Below are 21,459 nucleotides of genomic sequence, written 5' to 3'. Positions count from 1 at the left end.
AGGTTCCTCCAAAGGCGTGGGGCCCTGTGTGGCCTAGCTTCTGCCTCCTCATCTCACTTGGACCACAGTGCTCTTCCTGCAGACCCTTGGCCATGCCAGGGGTGTCCTTCCCTGGGCAATGGCACACGGGTTCCCTCAGTCTGTATCTCCACATGGCTGATTCTCTCATCTCCTACAAGTCTGCTCAGATCTCATCTTAATGCGAATCCTATTTAGTTCTACAGCCTGACCTACACTGCTCTCCACCTAACACTGTCTATCCCCTGGTTCTACCTTTCCTTTTCTTCATCATCCCAATCACTTTCTAACCCACTATGTGATTTTTCTTTATTATGCTTATTGTTCATTATCTTTTCTTCATTAGAATGTAAGTTCCAGGAAGGCAGAAGCCTTGTCTGTTATGTTCTCAGATGACTCCCCAGCGCCTGGCACCTAGAAGGACCCAGTCTCCTTCTAAGTTGAAGGAGAAACTTGCTAAGAAGCTAGTAAGTAGGGTGGCAATATCAAGTTAGATTTTGCTTGCTTGAGAAATAAATGGCCTGCCTTGGTAGCACCTCTCTACCAGTACAAGAATGCCTCTTTCAACAATGAGCTTGCATTTCTCACTGTCAGAACACCTCCCCCCACCCCACCCCCTTTTTTTTTTTTTTTTTTGAGAGAAACAGAGACAGTATGACTGGAGGAGGGGCAGAGAGCAGAGAGAGAGAAAATTCCAAGTAGGCTTCACATTGCCAGGGCAGAGCCAAATCAGGGCTTGATCCCATGAAACTGTGAGATCATGACCTGAGCTGAAACCAAGAGTCAGACACCCAGGCACCTCAGAATACCTCCCTCATTAGACCCAAGTGTGCTCTTGTGCTGTTTCTTTGACTTGGGATAAGGCTAAAGTGCAAAGTCCATGGCCACTGCTCTGCTCCTAGCTCTCAGACATAGTTCCAGGGCTGTGGCCCCTGAGGTGAGATCTTCTCACCCTGCCTGCTCAGGAACAGGGCATGAAGCTCTGACTTCTCTGCTGTCAGTGGAGGCCACTTACAAGTGAATGACACTCAGCTGCCCCAACTAAGTGAGAGCACTGCCAATACCATTGCTGCGGGCAGCAGGGGCCCTAATGTCTCCACAGCTCGGGGCCCCAGTGGGGTTCATCCTGCAGCACAGCTGGAGAGTCTCCAGCAGCCCCAAGATCTGAGCAGAAGATCCTCGCTCCGGGCTTCCAGCTCTCCCACGACTTGTTGGCACCTCCCCCGCAGGTGGGTGGGGGTGAAACTCAAGTCACTGGTGCTCATCTGGGGCGCCAATGAAAGAGATGGCGAAACCCAGAGGTGAAACTCAGGGTGAAGTATTTTTGGATTCCATGTATCCCTCCTATCTCTAACTCTGTTACTGAAAATAAGTGACATGGCTACAAAATGGGACTCACAAAAGAAGATAAAAGGAATCATGTATTTCATTAAAAAAGGAGGGGACATCTCTTTTACATCTTGCCCACCAAGTCTTGCTGTGTCCATGATCTCATCTCCAAAGACCTGAGGTTTTTTTTAATAGCTCATAATTACTTAATCATTCCAGTGCTGCTGTTTGTTCTCAGCTCTAAGTGCCAGATAAACACTTATTAAGGAGATAGCCTAAATTCACGGAAAAACCAAAACAATTTGAGAATTTAATAATGATTCCTGTCTTACAATTAAAGTGACATGAAAGGAGGAAAATGGTGTCGAAATACTAGAAAACAGTCTCCTTCCCAAGGTCTGTTGAGAAACTCAAACTTTAAAATTTCAATTTCAATCCGAGGTTTAGTTTGCACTCTGAATCAATGCGCTCCTCGTGCTGGCAGTTCTCAACCCGTATGCTGCCCTGTGCCCTGACCAATGTTGCCAGCCACACATGCTCAGTGAGGAAACTGTATTTCTGCTGCGGCCAAGGCGCATGGGGCTGCTGGGCCCCGTGGTTAAGGCACGACAGGACCAGCTGAACTGACAGCATCCTCAGGGTTGGGGTAAGTGAGGATGGAGAGACAGCAAGAAGCAAGATAAAATTCAATGTGCAAAGAGCTAAGAAGCCCAGTGAGATGTTACCTGGCACCTAGAAAGATGACATGTGTATAGAAATGTGGAGAGCTGGCCAGGCAGAAATGGCCAAAGCCAACAAGGCCATGACTGGGAAGATGATCTGATTCTCTAAGGTATGCCCTGCAAAAGCCTAAAATTAGAACAAGACATTAAGATTGAGAGCCACCTCTCTAACCTTTTATTAAAAGGAAACATGAACATGAGGAGAAAATCATGAGAAGCAAAATATGTAAAACCCTGCAACGTATCTTAAAGCTGGAATAGGACTCTGAGACTTCAACTAAAAAGTCACTGGATATAAAATAAAAACCAGAAAACATAAAAAAAGACAAAGAAGGTAGGAAGAGCCTTTTGGATTAAAAATAACAAACAGCAATAACAACAAACCTGTTTCAATCCCCATGGTACATACCTTGTAGTGAGGCCTGTAAGTCTTTCATGTTTTGGTCTAAAAGCTGTGAAGGAAGGAATCCTGAGCCTGCCTGGGGCCTGGGGTCTGGTTCTCCGGGGGCCACAGTGGGCACTGGCTCCTTCAGCCGGCCGTCTCCAAACACAGCAGCCCACTCTTTGCTGAACTCACCCTCGTCCAGGGAGGAAGCGTTGAAGATCTCATTCAACAGCAGCAGGTCATCTTTGTCAGCACCTTCGGGTTCTGGGGTCCCTGCCACTGGGCCCAGGCAAGCTGGTCAAAGTAACAGAGCACAAAACACATCATCACCCAGGGCCCAAGCCCTTGGGAGCAAATGCAGGGGGTGGCTGGGATGGAACGGACTGGCTGATGGCTAGATTTAAGAGAAAGTTTATCAAACCATAAATTATTCTCATTATAGCCTCTCAAGTTTCAGAATTCAATCTCTAGTCCCACTGTCCCTCATCCCCCTTCCTCCAAAGCAAGTCCAGTTTCTGGGCATCATTAGAATTGCACTGAAATACTTTCCCTCAAAACTCTAGGGTTTTGTTCTTTTCTTAATAGAAAAGCAAATCTACCACCAAAACATTTCTCAGACAGGAAACAAAGCCAGGATTGAAGGCATATGGGAGGTTTCGTTCCTTGTTTGTACAGCTTCCCAAATCTTTTCACACAACAAGCCCTAAATCCACAGCCAACACACCCTGCGGGAGTCTGCTCTGTCATCCAGGATGGGGAGAGGACCCATGCCACACCCTGGGCAGGAGCAGAGAAGTCAGGAAGTCCAACGACGACCAAGGAAGGGCCCTTGCTTCCTTTCTCCTTTGCTACAACTAAACACAACCCACTGCAAGGCCTTGCCAGAGCAGAGGAAAGGTGGGTCTGGTTTGCCTGAGGCCAGCAGTGAAAGAATGACAGGAAAACAGGGCAAATTATGGAACCATCTAGAAAAGGCCAGAGACACAGCCCCGGGAGGATTGGAATGAGCACCAGACCAGAGGGGAAGAAGCCCTGAGGCCATTCTTTACTTGCTGTGTGACTACAGCAAGCCCCTTACCTCTTCCGGGCCTCTTGTTTTTATACCTGTAACATGATAATATTAATAACGCCCACCTCAAAGCACTGTCAGGAAGACTAAAAGAAATACATCTTTAAATCTCATTGTGTGTCCACAAGGAAGCCTTTAAAGAAGAAATCCATCCTTATAATATGAACACTGACAAAACACTGAACAGGGAAAACAAGTAGAATGGGGACATCACTAGCCAGAAATCCTACAACAAGACCTTTCACTGGGTTTTCTACATATTCTGAACACCAAAGACTGTTGGTCTTACTAACTGTGGCTTTGTTGTGGTACCTGACTGCCACACGGGAATTGCAAATGTTGTTGTAAGTCTCGAAGAGAAGGAATAATCGTGATTTGTATTTTCTGAGCTATACTGCAATTCTGATACTGTCATATTGAGATTAACAGGTTTCCCTCAAATATATGAGACAATTAGCAAGTGAAGGCTTTTTAAAAAATAGATAAAGCTTATCTGTCAGCTTAACTGGATCTATTTTCAACCACACTTTATATAAAGGTGTTCTGACTGAGAGGACTTCTGATGTGCTGAGCAGACTGGCTATAAATCCAGGAAGGGAGGAGTCCAGGCACTCTCTTATCACTGTGGTTTAAAAATAGCGGCAGAATATGGCTTTAATTGGGCAACTGTCTAATTTAAGTACTCTTATTGTTTGCGTTATCACAGAAATTTAAACTGAGATGTAGCTTGTACGTGGGTGGTGAGAAGACAAAGGAAATGGCATTTTAGTAAATAGGCTCATGAGACAGTTCTTCAGAAGGAGAGTGGGCAGCCAGGACCCACTCTGACCTGTGCAGGGTGGAAAGGCAGGTGGGTAGGGTAGGCCAGCCCATATCTGTGAATGCAGGCAGAAAGCTTGGCGGGGTCCGTTACCATGCGGTTGGCTAGGCATCCTCCCTCCTTTCCACTCTCAATCTTACTTGGTGTCACTCTTTTTACATATATTAACCTCACAAATGTCCATACTTTCTACTTTCAGTCGGGACTGGAATACCCACACCTTTTCTCATGGTTTATTCTGGCCTGCCTGAAACCCAGGTGATTGCTGAACCAAACCTGTTTTATTGGAACCAATTCAAATCAAAGAGTAGACTCTAGGGGAAGGGATGACTTTAGATGAGCACTGGAAATTATGTGTATTCTTCCTGAAGTCACTTTACAGCTCTCTGCTAAGCCAAACGCTGACTACGCTTTGATTTGAATTGACATCATCAATTGATTTGAAGTGACATTTGATTTGACATCATCAAGATACAAATCCAGGGAAGACCAGAACTAACATTAGCAACAATAAATAATAAACTTTAAGCCTTCCAAAAAAAATAACCAGACACTGGGAAAGCTTTATCTTTGTTTTTACTATTTAGGTTGTATGTGACAGCTTTGAGTGGACTTCTGTGGGTTTTGTTAACTTAGCATCCCTTCCCTCTTCCCCTTCGGTTTTTCCTTTCTGGAAACACCTTCTCCACAGGATCCTAGTGACATACCACATGAAGTGCCTCACCACCTCTCATCTAGGGTGGCCAGAGTCCTTCATTTCTCAGGTCATGGGGACTGGCTCAGGGATGGGCACATGCCAGAGGCTTCCCTGAGCTTGGTATATGGAAGGTGGAAGGAGGAGGGCGTCTCTCTGATTTCAGGTTCTTTATAAAGATGCAGTTTTGAGGCTCCCAGGAATGACAGGGCCAAACACAGAACAAAACAATATCAAGAGTTGGAAAGAGAATCCTGACAACACTGTCTAAGCCCTGGATCCAGCCTCATTTGAAGCCATTCCACCACTGTATGTCCCCAGTTACTTGGACCAATACCCAATATGTTCTTTTCTTAAAGCCAAACTACTTAGAGAAGGGTTTCTATTACTTCCAACCAAAAGATTCCTGACCAATATTATATCTTGTCAAATTCAACTATACTGACAATAATGAGAAAGGGACCCATGGCAAGGATGATCTTGTCTAGAGCTGGTTCTGAACAGAGATTTAGTTGGAGATCTAACATTGAATTTGGTCTATTAGTGTCCTGGTTATTTAACAGTTAAAGTGGGTTGCACAGAGGACATTTTCTCGAAGAGAACTTATTACTTCACTAAAAGCAATGAAACCGGCACTGACTTGAACCAGAAAACAGGGAAACCCAATTATTGCCCTGATAATTAAGATGCTTGAAATTACTATACATAACTCATAAGAAAAACTTAATTACAAGTAGAAAAGGACAGGTTTAGGTCTGTAACCAGACATGTCAAGACTTGAAAAATAACACTAGTCAGTTGGCTCTTAAGAATCAAGCTATCATTTTCCTTGGAAATAATTCAGCTCAACTGTGAGAAAATGGGGACACACACACACAGAGATGACAAGCTCTTTGAGAGAAACCCTGGTAACGGCAGTAGAGGCGGAGTCAGGGCTTCACCCAGGTAGCTGAGCAAGTATCATGCCTGGGTCATGGCACCCCATCCTGCTTTTGTCTTCAAGGCTGAACCAAAGTTCTGGAGCTTTCAAGTGCCAACCCACAGATTCCATTCTAAGCCCCTTCATGCTCTTGCAGGCTCCCGAGTCTCCATGTTCACTCTCACATCTGATAACACACCCCCAGATGTTACTACAAAAATAGAGGCCAGTAGACACAATGAACTCTAGTTCTCACCTCCAGGACTTCAGCTCTATAATCCTTTATGAATTCCCTCTGCCTTTTCTTTTTTANGGGGGGGGGGGGACACAGAATCCTAAGCAGGCTCCAGGCTTTGAGCTGTAAGCACAGAGCCTGATGTGGGGCCCAGACTCACGGATGGTGAGATCATGACCTAAGCCCAAGTGGACACTTAAGCAACTAAGCCACCCAGATGCCCCTCCCTTCTCCTTTTTAACATCAGCCCTCTGTACACCCTTCCCTCCTGCTGGGAGCCTGCTCTGCCCCCACCAGGATTCAGCTCCAGCATCTCTAGTCTTTCTCTCCTGACCTCCGAAGATGTGTGCACATCACAATAGCCCATCTTGTAACTGCTGTCTCCTTGGGCACCCTGTCCTACCCTCAACGTTGCTGCTCTAGTTTCTTCTCCCTTCTACAGCCACACACTCAACTTTGTCACTGCTCTTGTTTCAGCTACCTGTAGTCAAGTTCCTGCCCCCACTCCACATGGCCGTGGCCCTCCTGAAGGTTACCAGTGAGATCTTCATGGCCAATTCCAATACCTTTTTCTCTGGCTTCACCTTCTGTGGGACTTTGTTCTGTTGTCACTCTGGAAATGGCTGTCATCTCCTGGGGTTTCCATGAAGTGGCTCTCTTGGATGTCCTCCTATCTCTTCGACAATACTATCCCTGCTGACTCTTCCTATTCTGGTTGCCCTAAAGTTTCCTCCTAAGCCATATCTGCCTTCCGTACATTATCTACAGAATATCTTATCTATTCTCATGGTTTCAGTCTCACCTGGGAAGATTCTCAAGTCTCCATCTACAATTCCAAGTTTTTTTGAACTCTGATGACAAACTCCTGACTCGAGGGTCCCTTGGGGTTTACCATTGGCAAGCCTGCTGGCACTCCATAAAAGCACCCTCCTCACTGTACTCAGTGCAGCTGTGAGATTCTTACTTTCTTACTTGAAAACCTTCAGTGGTTCCCTCTGACTCCCGAGGAAAGGAACACTCCTTACAGTGGTATTCAGGACCTCTGCTGTCCAGCTCTAAGGCAGCCCTTCTAGCAACTCATGAGCACTGCCTTCAGAGAAGCCTATGCTTTGGCAAAACTCCCTCACATTTGTCATTTCTCAAACATGCTTTCCTGTCTTCCTGTCTGGGAACCTGTTTTCTCCCAGTGGGATACTAGAGAAGAAGAATCATACTGAATTGAAAGGAACCTTGGAGATTATCCCCCCTTTAACTCACTTTACAGATGAGGAAAAAGATACCTGGGTCAGATGACCTGCCCAAGGTCATAAAATTTATGAGTTACAGATTATCTGTCTGGGGCACAGGTCAAGATGTGTTCTCAGTGCAGCTCACCATGCTCCCCTCAGAGGCTGTTAAAAATGTCATATATAAATGAATATTCAAGCTTTTGTGAAGTTTTGAGGGTTTCTAAGGTCAGACGGCTCCACCAGCAGCCAGGCAAAGCTCTTGGCTGTGGGCAGAGTGGCAGATCCACACAGCATGTTTGCCTGGTACTGCCCAGGGGTTCAAAAATAAAATTCCTATGCCCCTGGGAAAATATTCCCTAGGAAAACTGATTCTGAGCCAGTGAGCTCTAACTGATTCTGACCTAGCGAGTTTTCAGAGTGAAAACTGACATACAGAGGAAGCTCTCTTAAGTTCAGATGGAAGGTGGGTGACAGAAAGTAGATGGGAGAAACTGGTGACAGCCCACTCAGGTTATATTTTTGAAATCAAACTGAGTTTCATGACCTCAGCAGGAATTAGGAACCCAAGAGATGGAAATGGAGCTACAAAGACTAAAAATGAGAGCACAGGAAAACAAAGAGATAAATGTCACATCAGTTACCTTCATCTGTGTGTGAAACAGGAAGACTGTGTTTCTCTGTTTTCTCCCTGGTCCCCACTCTCAGCATTATGACTAATGTAAAGGCCACACACTTGCAATACACATGAAAAACCCCAGCAACCAACACAATGCTCACATCACCCGACAGAGAGTATGGGGGAGGGGGGAGAAAGGTGGGGTGGGAAACCACCGTACAAAAAGTCTAACGAGAAAAGTATTTGTCCTTATAAAAGACTCTGGTAACAAAGTGTACTTTTTTGGAATCCAAGAATACTACTTCTAAAAACTCCCTTGTGGTGAAAAAAGACATAGCTAATAATAATAATAACAGATGGGGAAAAATCCATCTCTACCCACTTTCTGGAATACACACACATCCCAAACAAAAACAAAAACAAAACCCCAATCGTGTTAGACCCTGAGTAGGCACTCAAAAAAGTACTTCTTGATGATCCCCAGCCCTGGTCCTCCATTTTAATATTAAGTCTTAACAAGCAAGTGATCTTAACTGAAAAACTTGACACCCGGGGCAGGAGGAAATCTATACAGAACACTACTGACTACATGGTGATCAAGTAAGAACAGTAGAGTGTTTGGTTTTAAAAATGCATCATTATTTTATGAAAGGAATGCCAGCATTTCATCCTAGGATGCTGAGGGAAACAGGGAGAAGAAAAAGTTTATGAAAAAAGATAACAAGCTTAGTCTTTGCCACACTGCATGTGAGGAAGCAATCAGGTTCCTAGTCAGCTCTATATGGAGAATGAAAGAGATGGTCCTGAACACCTGGGGAGAAACCAGGCGTGGGGCCATAAGCCTGTATTATTGTTAAGGGCCAAATGTCTGCACCTGGACCTAAGGGAACTACTAAATGAGCTTCTTTGTGGTTCTTGATGGTTGGCCAGAATTTAGAGTCACAAGTCTGAAAGTAGTAACCAAGGAAATGGCAGAATTGCAATGTTTTAGTTGCAATGTGTACAATTAAATTTTTTTTAAAATTTTAGTCTTGTCTAAATCCAAGTAATGAGATATAGGTGGGCTAAATTCATCTAACTCTGTTCTGCTTTATACCCTCACTTTCTATTCAGTTATCTGATAGTCTTTTTTTTTTTTTTTTTTTTTCAGCCCAACTTTGAGGAATACAAACACTTCTGCATGTTACAACTAACTCATGAATTGAGGTTGGGATTGTCACATGTGGTCACAAGGTGATTTCAGAGCCACTTTCAAGTTACTGCAAAATGTCACTTGGTTTCTTTTTCACTTAAAAACTTGTATAAAGTGGCCAAGTATTTTTACTTCCATTATCTATTTAGTTGGAGAAAACACATTTCATCATGACACTGAATCGGAGTGATTTTCTGGGCAGCGGCTCCTTGAGAACTGTCTCCTTGTTGCTGTCATAAGTGGTCTGCTTTTTGATAACGCTGTACCACACATTGGCCATTACTTGTCTGACAGAATTATCACTGGGAGCGAACTGACCCCCAAGCAGCAGGGCACTAGAGCTTATAGCCCCCAAGTCCTATAAAGGCAGCCATTCCTGGATTAAGCTCTTTTTATTTCTTGATTGCTTAATGTCTTGCATATTATAATCAGTGTTTCAATTCAGGATCTGGGCCTTTTGGCAGTTTTATGAAGGGCACACATTTTGAAGTCAATTAATTACCATGTGTTCCGTTCTTCAATCACCACAAGTTCTATGCACTGACAGAGTATTTCTAGACCTGTGGTCATGTTAATCTTTAAGGTGATGGTGGCCTAGGGGTTGCCAATGCGGAAGAGTCAGATAGTGATATCGCATGGCTTACGCCTCGAGAAGGGCTTTATGGCCTGGCAGTGATAAAGGGAAAGGAGAGTTAAATGTGACATTGCATTTAACTGAGACAATCCGTAAATCAACTTTCTGCCTGAAAACAAATACACATTTTGGGATAGAATAGAATCACCTATCATTTGAATTGAATGAGTGCTCCACAAAAAGGGTGTGAGCTGCTATTCTATGAAACAAAGACTGTTAACTATAAACCAATGAGGTATAAAAGTTGTTTTAAATAAAGAGAAAGACAACAATCTTATTCCAGTGTATCTGAATACACTTGTGTGTATTCAGTGTATCTGAATACACTTGTGTGTATTCAGTGTATCTGAATACTCAGAATAAGCTTATGAAAGTAAGCATGTATCTCAGGCAGTAGCATTTCTGATTTAATTCTGTGAAGAAATGGAGAATGGCCACTGGGTTAATTTTCACTGTATCATTACTACCAAGTTGAAAAGGTCAATATCCAAAAGCAAGAATCCTTTTTTGTAAGAAGAGGGGAAACATACGAATATGGACTTATGTCTGTTTGTGTGTATGTAAAGAAACAGGGATGAGAATATGGAATCAACAGTAGGGAGCAGAAATGGGAGTCAGAATTTTCCATAGTCTTTATTTTTGTTATCATTATCATGTACTGATGAGAATGTACCTATTCAAAAATTACGTTTATGAAAGTAATGCAATTAAATAGATACTAAAAGCAAAGAGCAAATTACATAAACAAGAGGTTAGCAACAGGAAAAATAACAATCTCACTTTCAAAACAAATTGAAAGATACATATAAGTATAAATAACTTGTGAAATGTTAAGATTTGGTAAAACTACATGGTGGGTACCTACTGTGTGCTGTATTATTGCCTTTATCTCACCTTTGCAAGACTGCAATATTTCTCCCTTCAAAAAAAGTTGTGAGAAAAGTCCTGTGTTTCATAAAAGTAATTTAACCTTATGCCACGTGGGAAATGTTTTTATGAAAATGGAGCCCCCCCCCCTGCCTCCATAATGGCAGTGAGCTTTAACTATTGGCTTTGTACTTTCATAACCTGGGGTGATTTTAATATTAACACATTAGTACCATTCTGATAAAAATACACATGGACATTTATGACATATTGCAAAGTGTGTTGCCTGGAATCAGAAATTAGTAAGGAAAGCAGGTTTCTTCCAAGTTTATAATCCTAAGTCCTGCAAATTTAATGTAAGAGTTCTACTGCCTTTCGATTTTTGAAAAAGCTTTAATCAATGCCTTCTGTTCCCAAGACTTTCTTCCTCTCACACTTTGGGGATTAAACCCAAATAAAGCTTAGACTGAATAGAGAAAAATTTCAGCCCTAATTAAATGGGGTGCATAGGATGAGCTTGCCCCATTTCCAGTTCTAGGAGAAACTTGTTAAACCAGGGTGGACTATATATCAGTAGCCCAGGACAAAAGATGCTCTAGCATTTGTCTCAGAATCTCAGGGATATACTGGACTCATGATAAATCATCACAATCAAACCCTTGGTGGTACGGAAAACAAAGGCTATATGAGGTTGAACACACTCAATTTCCTAGGGTCACTTAAGACTATGCCTGTCTCATCCAGATCCATGCTTCTGGATTCTCTCTTGGGGAGTTATCTAGTAAATTATTTTAGGTGGTGAACTTGGATGGGTGACCTAGCCAGGCAAGCTCTTCCTCTGTGTTTAACTAAGGTTCACTGGAGGTGCAGCACACTACACCACCAGGACAATGTCGCTAGAGCCACTATCTCAACTGCTTACCATCTGAAGAGTGTCTCTGTGTCAGAGGCCATGAGAGACTCTGTATATACATGATCTCCAATTTTAACAACAGCCTAGAAAGACTGTTGCTTTTGGTTCCATTTTACAAATGGAGCAAATGAGGCTGAAAGAGCTCAAGTGTGAAGCAAATTACTTAAGGCCTTACAGATAGTTTGTGGTAGAACTAATACTCAAATCCAGGTCTGATTCTGAAAGCCATGTTTTTTGTACTATAGCATACAAACTTTGACATAATAACTTTTAGCTTTAGTAGTCTAAACATTACGTAATTAAGCTAAGGATGACAAATCCCACATATACTAATTTGTGCTTGGGCATATTTAAAGTCATTTATAAAGACAAATGACAGTTACCTAAAAACAATTAGCTTGGGAATGCGAAGTTATTCAAAAAATAAACATTACATTTTCCTGCATGTAAAAACAGTATTAAAAATTAAATTATAATCCCAAAGAAATGTATAAACCTTACCACCTTCCTCGGGTTTCATGCCTAATAGTTCATCTAGAGGTCCATTAGAGGAGGGGAAAGAAAACAAAATTATGAGTCAGTTTCATTTTGTAAGGAGTTTGTCAAATTGATTAAAATTAAGTCATTTTCCTTAATCTAGATTACCTGAGCATACATTATGTGTAGAGCTTTTGTCTAAGGCAGTTAAAACGCTTTTTCCATCTTCAGCTGTAAATAGAACATATGCACTTGGTTACCACCAATTCGAATGGTGTGTGTCTTCATATACTATTTCAGTGTAAGGTAAACACATAGCTCCTCACGCAGAAGCAGGGGTCCTCCATTACATTTTGCTCAAGCTGTTGGCTCTCAATGAATTCTGAGCTGACAGCCTCGAATCTTGCTTTGTTTGGTGGAAAACAAACATATGACACTGACTTCACACTTTTTTCATGGACAAACGCATGGCTTAAGTAATTGATTAATGATGGTGCTATGAACCTTAACCACTGGGCAGATTACTGAGTGAAAGCAGTCAGTCTGTAACATAATTCCATACATACAACATAATTTTAACTATACTGAATTCTGGAAAAGGCAAAACCATGAAAACCGTAAAAAGTGTTTGGGGGAAGGGAGAGATGAACAAGGTGCAGCCACAAGGAAGATTTAGGACAGTGAAACTATTCTGTATGATACTCTAATGGAGAATATATGTCATTATACGTTTGTGAAAATCCATAAAATGTATAACACGAAGAGTGCACCCTAATGTAAACTATGAGCGATAATGATGTGTCAGTGTTGGTTCATCAATTATAACAAATGTATTACCCTGGTGAGGGATGCTGATAATGCACATGTGTGGGAACAGGGGGTATATGGAAATTTTGTACCTTTTGCCCAATTTTCTGTAAACTAAAAACTGCTCTAAACAATAAAATGTGTGTATGTGTGTGTCTGTGTAGGTGTGTGTCTGTGTGTACAACACAACATGCTTAAAACTTAGTTTGCTCATGTGTATATTAGACTTTTTGCAGGTCACAAAATAAAAGATGACACTTCATTATGGTGGATTCCACTCTTTGTGTACATCAAACAAGGAGATCAGCATTTGCAGTCTCAAAATATTATGCAAATACCACAGGTGAACACATTACCCAAAGAGAAAATCTGATCCTCTATATTATCATATATTGTATAAATATATCAGTTGTATCGATATGTAACTTGAATAAAACTATAATGAACTGGAGTTTACATTTTCCCTCAAAACTAAAATGATTCTATTTGTTTACCTAGATTCCCACAATAGAATTCATGCTGTTGGCACCCAAGGGAGACTGGGGCTGGAGGTGTTGGTCAATACAGTCAGAGAGCTCTTACACGGCCAACAACTTCGGGCTGGCCTGCCTCTCTGTCTTCTGCCACCTGCTCCCTCCTTCATGCTCTAGAACATTGTCCCTCTGACCTCCTGGTGCTCCCTGGCTCACAGCCTTTGTGCAGGCTGCTTCTTTCACTGATAGCTTTTGCAACTAGCTCTTGTGATCCCCTCAAATAAGTGAGTTGTCCCTATCACACATGCCCAGAATCCTTGCTGTTCTTACCAAAGCTGGAGTTGTCCAATTGCTGTGCAATTGTTAGATTACCACCTGCTTCCCCTGTTGACCATGAGCCCCATCCTGGGAAGGGTCTGAATCTGTCTGTGTACTACTGTGTGCCCAGAGCTGAGGGCCGTGCCTGCCTGCCACACAGATAGCACTCAATAAGAAATATCTGTTGAAAACATGAACGAGTATGTAAGTGGAGGTGTGAACACACAAAAGGATGACATGAAGCCAAGTTAGAAAGGCATAAAGGTGAGAGCGTTTTGTTTTGTTTTGTGCTGAAAGGCAGGTGTGAGAAAAGCAAATGAACCAGTAATGTGGGAAGAGAATAAAGTAGGTGAAGCAAACGGTTGGAAAAGTAGGAGGAAAGACAGAAGGAAGGTTGAGGGTGAAGGACAAGCAGAGAAAGAAGTCCCAGGGTCTACCTGCCCCCTCCTATCTCCGGGAAGGGCTGCCATAGCAAAGGGTGAAGTGAGCAGAGGTGGATATACCCCCCAAGAGGGTCAGGCTGAACACAGGGTTAGGGTAAGTTTAGTTCTCTCCACATCACCTGTAAAGCTTTCCCCTGCATCTCAGAGGATTTGAGTCCCAGTGAAAAGTTCAGCATTACATCACCTTAGTCCCACCACATTTTACTGGACCCTCCACTCCTTTATGAAAAGAACCAGTGAAAACTGGCAGTAATGGCAGGAGACAGGAATAGCTGACAAACCTTTCACAGCACATTGCATCATCTACCAATGCTCTGATCGCTTTTCCAACCATTTGAGGGTCGGTATACTCGAGGGAGCTGGGATTGCTCATGACAGAGCAGATCCAGGAATCACCTGGAAAAGCCATGTCTGAGCTATCCCTATCTGTTCCCAATAAAGGCCAACACCCACCCCACAACACAATGAAAACCAACTCACCCAACCTGATCATGTAATCTTATTAAAATTATCTTTACAGCCCAAATGGCAGTTAGGACGAGTAATGGCAATAGCAGAATTGTTATCATCTGTTGTCAGAGAAATAGCTGTTAATTCTCAATTTTGGATGCTGCTCTGACAGACTGCTGCGAAGTGCCTAATGATGCTATTTTCTGGTTCACAACATAGAACCTCTCTCAATTATGCTATATGGTCGGCATCATTGATATTTGCAAATTTAAAACTAAAATGATAAAAAGCAAATTAAAATACAATTTTCTCATTTGGAAAAGAGGAAAGGAAGAATCTGCGAAAAAAGAAAATGACTGGTTGCTGAGCAGTCCTATTTCAGAAGCAATTCTAAATAAAAATAAAAACTTACTCTTAAAACTAGAGGATTCCTTGCGCTGATTTTCATCCTCTAATGAAATTAACCTTGAAATTAAAAAAAAAAGTTAGCAATCTAGTTCTGAAAATTTTGTATGTATGATACACCCAGATTTTCTGTACAATATTAATGCACTTTTAACACCCAGATATGTGCATGCACACATGAAAGGTGAACGCGTAGTCATTTAGATGCTATTCATTTTTTTAAGAAGACATAAATTCATTGTTTTTTTCCTGTCCTACAGCTGGTTCATAGCATCTTAATAGCTGAATCTGGTTTCATCATAAGTCATATATTCTGTAAATATCTAGGTGAGCAGTTAGGTAGATATAACTAAGAGAGATACTTCATACTCATCACCTTCAAAAAATAGTTAATAAACGGATAGCCAAGTAGGTGTTTATTCTGATTCCAGGTGTTAGAGGAGAAGACACCGCAGGAGATTACCTTAAATTATGTAAGGATGGAAGCACCATCACTCTCCAGAAGACCATCACCTACTCAACTCTTACCATACACCGGTAAGATCACAGCAGACATATAGCACCACCTTGACACTCAGCTTGTGCTTCTGAACCTCCCTTTAAAGCACCTTTACCTACGATTATAATTATTGGATTATACTTTTTGAGCTTTGAAAAATGAAATACTAAAATAATGGAAAAATCTGAAGTTAACAAAAACGAATCAAGACAATCTTGGGTGGTTCCTTTCTGAATAAAAGCTAATGCTTTATTTTGATTGTGGTAACATATATGGTGAAAAAAAGGTATCAGAATACATTCCAGGCATTGCCTCTTAACTACACCATGGGCTGTGGGCAGTCCCTTAACTTCTTCTGAGCCTTGCATCCACCATTTACTCAACAGGGAAATGCCAGCATTGATTATGCCAAGGGTTCGCATGAGAATGAGTAGAGATAACATAAATAAAGCACCTGACACTGTGACTTGTACATAGTAGGTATTTGCTAAAGGGTATTCAGCATTACTATTATTACCAGGAATAGGTTAAACTGCTTCCCCCTACAATAAGATCTGTACTAGATTCAGATCATATTCTACAGCTGTTCCCACAGTGAAAAGTTGTCTCTGCTCTACACTATAGGAACTTTCTAGTATTTGCTTTAAAACTAAAAAGGCTAATATTGGCAGCAAATACCTCTGTGTGAGAAAAATATATATTTAAAACTTTATTTAGAAACACAGTAGGGGCGCCTGGGTGGCTCAGTTGGTTAAGCTTCCAACTTCAGCTCAGGTCATGATCTCATGGTTCGTGGGTTCTAGCCCTGCATCAGGCTCTGTGCTGACAGCTCAGAGCCTGGAGCTGGTCTTCGGATTCGGTATCTCCCTCTCTCTCTGACCCTCCCCTGTTCATGCTGTCTCTCTCTCTCTCTGAAATAAAACATTTAAAAAATTCTTTAAAAAAAAAAAGAAACACAGTAAAAATATAAGGCAGTTTTATCACACAACTATCATCTAATTTTTTTGTATGTGTGAAAAAAGAATCACAAATGGAGGTAAGGTAATCTACTTCACTTTTCTAGGTCAGCCAGTTCAGGATTAACCCTATCCCTGCATGCCCTGACACCTCATTAAGAAAGGACATCGATTCACAATGAAGCCTCCTTGCTGAATGTGATTAGGACGCATCATGCTCCATGTATGTGGAAAAGTCTGTCTCAGTATGTAAAATGACTGCAGGTGCCTTCTTTGCAAAGCGGCAGGAACTGAAGATGAAGCAGTCACTTCCTGAACTCAAAGCTGCTCTGTGCTTCACAGAGGGAAAAACAGAAGTTCTAAACAGTAGAAGACAAAATGTCAGAATCCAATGCTTTTGTAGGATAGATAGCACCTTAGTACTGTATGTCTTATGAGGCAATTTCATAGGTTATTTCCTTCTATGAGAGAAAAGTCAGAGGATTTCCTATCTGCGACAGGATTTTGTAAATGATGGTAACAAAAGGACCAGATTGGGTCTAGAAGCCTGAGAGAGCAGGAAGCAGAGGCTGAGACCACCAGACAGCCAGACAGCACTGGAAATGTGTGCCTTTTCTTGTCCCAGTCAAATTCTCACATTGTGCTCCTTCTAAGACCCCAGAAATGAGTCTCTTATTGGGAAGAGTCCTGGTTTAGTGGGAATATGTGCAGGATGAGTTTGGACTTCATTCTAATATATCAACTCAGGGAAGGGAGGAAGTAAAGCAAATGCCCTCTGATGGAGACCCCAGCAGTCTTGGCCAGTGAGGACTCTACTGCCCTTGCCTGCGGAAGAAAGATCTGCCAGGAGAAGTAGCTATAACTTACTGACTCGGCTCCTCCACAGTGGCCTCTGCACTTTCCTGCTGGGTGATCTTCTTCCTTTCTTCTTTCTCAATCAGCTTTTTCATAGGGTCTTGTAAGCTCTTGATCACAGTAATGAAAAGGGAAAAAAAAAAAGAGAAAGATCAATAAAAAACTCAACAGCCTCCGGTCCAGAAACCAAATCTTAAATTCAAGGTTTGGAGGATTACCCCAAACCTACCCAATAGACAGAAATAAAATTTTATATTTTCTCAGACCCATCCACAATATACTAGCCTATAAAGGAGAGTTGTTTTGCCACTAGATTTATGCTTTCCCTTTCATGATAAGTTATTCAAAAGAAGGCCTTTTGGCTATTGCTAACTTTATTTTCCATCTTTAACATGCAGCAGAGATAAACATTATGTTCTGCTAGCAGCCCACACACTGACAGAGTAGAAGCTTTTCTCCCCCAAAGATGAGACAATTTCATTTTATTTTTAATTTTGTTTGCAATTTTGTGATCTAAAAACTGCTTTAAAATTTTTTTTTAAATGTTTATTTATTTAGTTTTTTTGAGAGAGGAAGAGAGACAGAGAGTGAGCAGAGGAGGGTCAGAGAGAGAGGGAGACACAGAATCCGAAGCAGGTTCCAGGGCTCGAACCCATGAACTGTGAGATCATGACTTGAGCTGAAGTCAGCCGCTTAACTGACTGAGCCACCCAGGCGCCCCTAAAAACAGCTTTTAAAAATAAGAGAAAACAAAACCTTTTTTTAAGAAAAAACAAAACCAAATTAGTGGCTTAACATATTCTGACAAGTTAACTTCCACAAGTGGACAGAGCAAGTGCATCCATATCTATGTAGATTAAAGATGGGTGGGGATCTTCTGATGGCACACTACTTCTTGGAGTTACTGTTCTCAAGTCTCATTAAATATATAAGGAAACACTTTCAAAAAAAATCCAGTGCCTAGAAACTATACACCAGAAAAAGCAGAACATTCCCATAACAACTGAATAATGAGTTACACAAAAAGATCTCTACTTGTGGCCCTAATTAAACCACAAATCTACAAATATGCACAACACATCTCAAGATACTTATCCTGCTTATATTCTTAGAACTTTTAGAACCTGTTCTTTGGGGCTTCCTGTCTCCTCCTCTTTCCCCTTTCCACCTTCCTCTTCTCTCTTCTCTCGTGTGGCCCACACGCAGAGGACGGCAAGCACGTTTCCTACACCAGCTCTGATGGATTCGTGGTCTCTGACTGCAGGCTGGATGGAGATGGTATGGAGGTAGTCTCTGTGAAGCACAGCTCGGATGGACAGTGGTGCCTCCTGCGAGTGCCAGGTGAACACTGGCATTTCATTCCTAACTGCCAGTGCTCTCACTCCCTGTATGGGAGATTTTCCCTAAAATACCCAGGTTACTGTTTTTCTCAAGAACCCACAGTGGTTCCCCCACTTCTTTCCACTTCTAGTCTAAACCTCTCAGCCTGATCTTAAAGATCTTCTAAAATGTGATTTTATCTTACTCTCCCACACTGCTTCCCATTAGCTCCCAAATGGGAGCTTTCCATTCACTTTGGCCTGTCATCTCAGCCTCCCCTAGGTACTAACTGCTCCCTTTCTATCTTTGTTCATTCTGCTACTTTACCCAAAAAAGCTCTCTCTACCCATTTGTCTACCGTCAAGAGTCCTTTCAGTTTTTGCAAAGCCCAGATCAATTACTGCTTTTTCCTTAAAGTTTCATTCGCTAAGCATGTCAAATTCAAGAAAGCTCTTCCATCTTCAAAGTGCACTTATAGTCTTATTCATATTTGATTGTATCTATTCTGTATTATGTTTTATCTCTTAAAAAATATTTTTTTAAGTTAGAAAAATAATAGAACCACATGTAGAATACTTGGAAAATTAAAAAAAGAAAAATTACTCATAATCCCATTCTCCTCCCCAAATAGTTATTATTTTCATATATTTCCTTTCTGGTTTTTCATGTTCATACTACTTCTATAATCAGAATCACGTATGTAGATGCCTTCTTAAACAATATACTCTGTATAGATATTTCACAATGAGAAACGTTCTTCATTAAAGAATATAAAAGATTTTATAGATCATAAACATTCAGTATTTGTTTATATATAAATATACATTCATTCACCATTTTTCTAACATAAGGCCAAGGTTTTCTAACTGAATGTATGTCTTATGACTGGAGTTCTTAAACATCTTCTTCCATAAAGGACATCCCTAAGGCATAGCCATCATTTTTAACGACTATTTCTGGACTCTTAGATTAGTATACTCAGTCAACAAACAGTTTCAGAGTGTTTACCAAGACCAGGTGCTGTTTTGGGTGCAGGGAATACACTGATGAAGAAGAGAGACAGAACTGCCAGTTAGTGATAGGTCTAGGCAAGGCATTAAAGAAGGGGACAGAAAGTGACTGGCTCACTACCTCAGTTAGCAAAAATGTCCTCTTGCGGAAGTGACATCTCAGCTGAGCGTCAAATGACATGGAGGAGCTATCCTTGCACAATTCAAGAAGTAGAGACCTGGATGCAAAGGCCTAAAGGTAGGAATAGCTTCGCTTGTTGGAGGAACAAAAAGAATCCACTGGGATTGTAATGTAGTGGGCAAGAGGACAAGTCTTATGAGATCAAGATAAAGAGGTCAGGAGGGGTCACACAGGGGGAACATTCCTTTACCCACATTCATCAATATTTAACACTATGCCCCATTAGTTTCATCATTTTCTTTTGACCTTTATGTTTCTCCAATGCATGACAACTAAATGGAATCCATGATTATCAGCTGGAGGGGGAAATGCTATAAAGGACGTTATTGGAACAAACAAGGTAATTGGAATACGGACTGCAGGGTAGGTCTTCTTCTTCTTCTTCTTTTTTAAATCATATACCCCAAAGCAACTGGTAAAAGCTGGGCACATGCGTGGGTGCATGTGTGTATTTCAGAAATATACAATCACAAGGAGGAGTTCAACAGATGTCAAAGACCTACTCTTTTCAATAGATCTGCCAATCACAGCATTTTATTCACACACACACACACACACACACACACACACACACACCCTTTCAGCAGTTTTATTTCCCAAAGAGTAGTCCAATCTTGGTCAACATGAAGCCAGGAATATTTTCCCCTAAGCTTCTGATGGCCCCAAGACACACTTTTCAATTCTGCAAGGCTTGTCCAGGCCTCCTGGTTTGCTCAATTATCTTCTCATTGCATTTCCTTTTTCTCAATCAGCACTAGGCAGGGCCAGGACTTGTCTGCTCTCAGCTGGCTGTGTCTGGCTGCCACAGTGCTTGCCTAAGCCCCTGAGATGCCCTTGACAGCTCCATGGTTATCATCCCTTCTGTCTCAGCCCAACCTCCCCTCATAACCACACTTAGGCAGCTCTCAGACAATCCCTTTGTAATGTAAACCACTCCTTCCTTCTTTTCAACCCCTTTCCCTGTTGGGCCATTAGCAGGGACTCAATTGTTGGCTCCCTGTCACCACAATCACGGTTAAGTCACTATTGTGCTTCACCAACAGAATGGCTAGAGTTCCAATTGCTACTTTATTATTAATAATTCCTGTTACAACTGCTCCTCTCTTCCTGCTATTACCGTTGTCCCTATAAGGATTTGGCTGTTGCCACTCAAGAGAGGTGCTAAATATGTACTTATTGGTCGATAAATTAATGTACATAAGGTTAAACTGAAAAAATTAGAGCTCTTTAGCTAAGAAATTCAAAGACTCAGGGGAATAATAGGAAAAGGTTTATAAAACCACAAGCAAAATTAATACCAAGCACCTGGGCTTATTTATTAAGTATTAGCATTTTGAACTAAGGGGAATCTTGTGTGGGGAATCTATCAGCTTTACTGAGGTATAATTCACGTACCATAGAATTCACCCATCTAGAGTGTACAATTTAAAGGTTTTCAGTATAGACACAGACTTGTGCAATCATCACCACAATCAATTTTAGGATGTTTTCAAGGGGCATCTTTTGAAGCAAGAGAGTTTTAGATTAAACTGAGCTAAACACTCCTCTCTACAGCAAGGAAAAAAACCAACCCATATGGAACTTGTTTCTTAAAAAGATGGTACACAACGAAAATAAGAAAGA

At 41.6% G+C, this 21,459-nt stretch overlaps 1 protein-coding gene across 10 annotated transcripts in view; it reads right to left on the bottom strand.

Moving 5' to 3' along the window:
* The window catches only part of ICA1 (islet cell autoantigen 1), a 140,823-nt gene that overhangs the window by 8,921 nt on the left and 110,443 nt on the right, over nt 1–21,459 (bottom strand). For all 10 annotated transcript variants that reach the window (XM_077765336.1, XM_077765344.1, XM_077765341.1 and 7 more), the window contains 5 exons: nt 17,338–17,435; nt 15,023–15,075; nt 12,288–12,350; nt 12,144–12,176; nt 2,479–2,748 (listed from right to left, as the gene is read on the bottom strand). In XM_077765336.1, the coding sequence (XP_077621462.1) occupies nt 2,479–2,748; nt 12,144–12,176; nt 12,288–12,350; nt 15,023–15,075; nt 17,338–17,435 (517 nt within the window). The remainder of the gene's footprint in view (nt 1–2,478; nt 2,749–12,143; nt 12,177–12,287; nt 12,351–15,022; nt 15,076–17,337; nt 17,436–21,459) is intronic.

Source organism: Crocuta crocuta, unplaced genomic scaffold (genome assembly GCF_008692635.1).
Source record: "Crocuta crocuta isolate KB4526 unplaced genomic scaffold, BGI_CrCroc_1.0 scaffold14, whole genome shotgun sequence".
Classification (NCBI taxonomy): Eukaryota; Metazoa; Chordata; class Mammalia; order Carnivora; family Hyaenidae; genus Crocuta; species Crocuta crocuta.
Note: the sequence above shows the minus strand (reverse complement) of the source record. Positions and strands in the feature narration are given on the sequence as shown.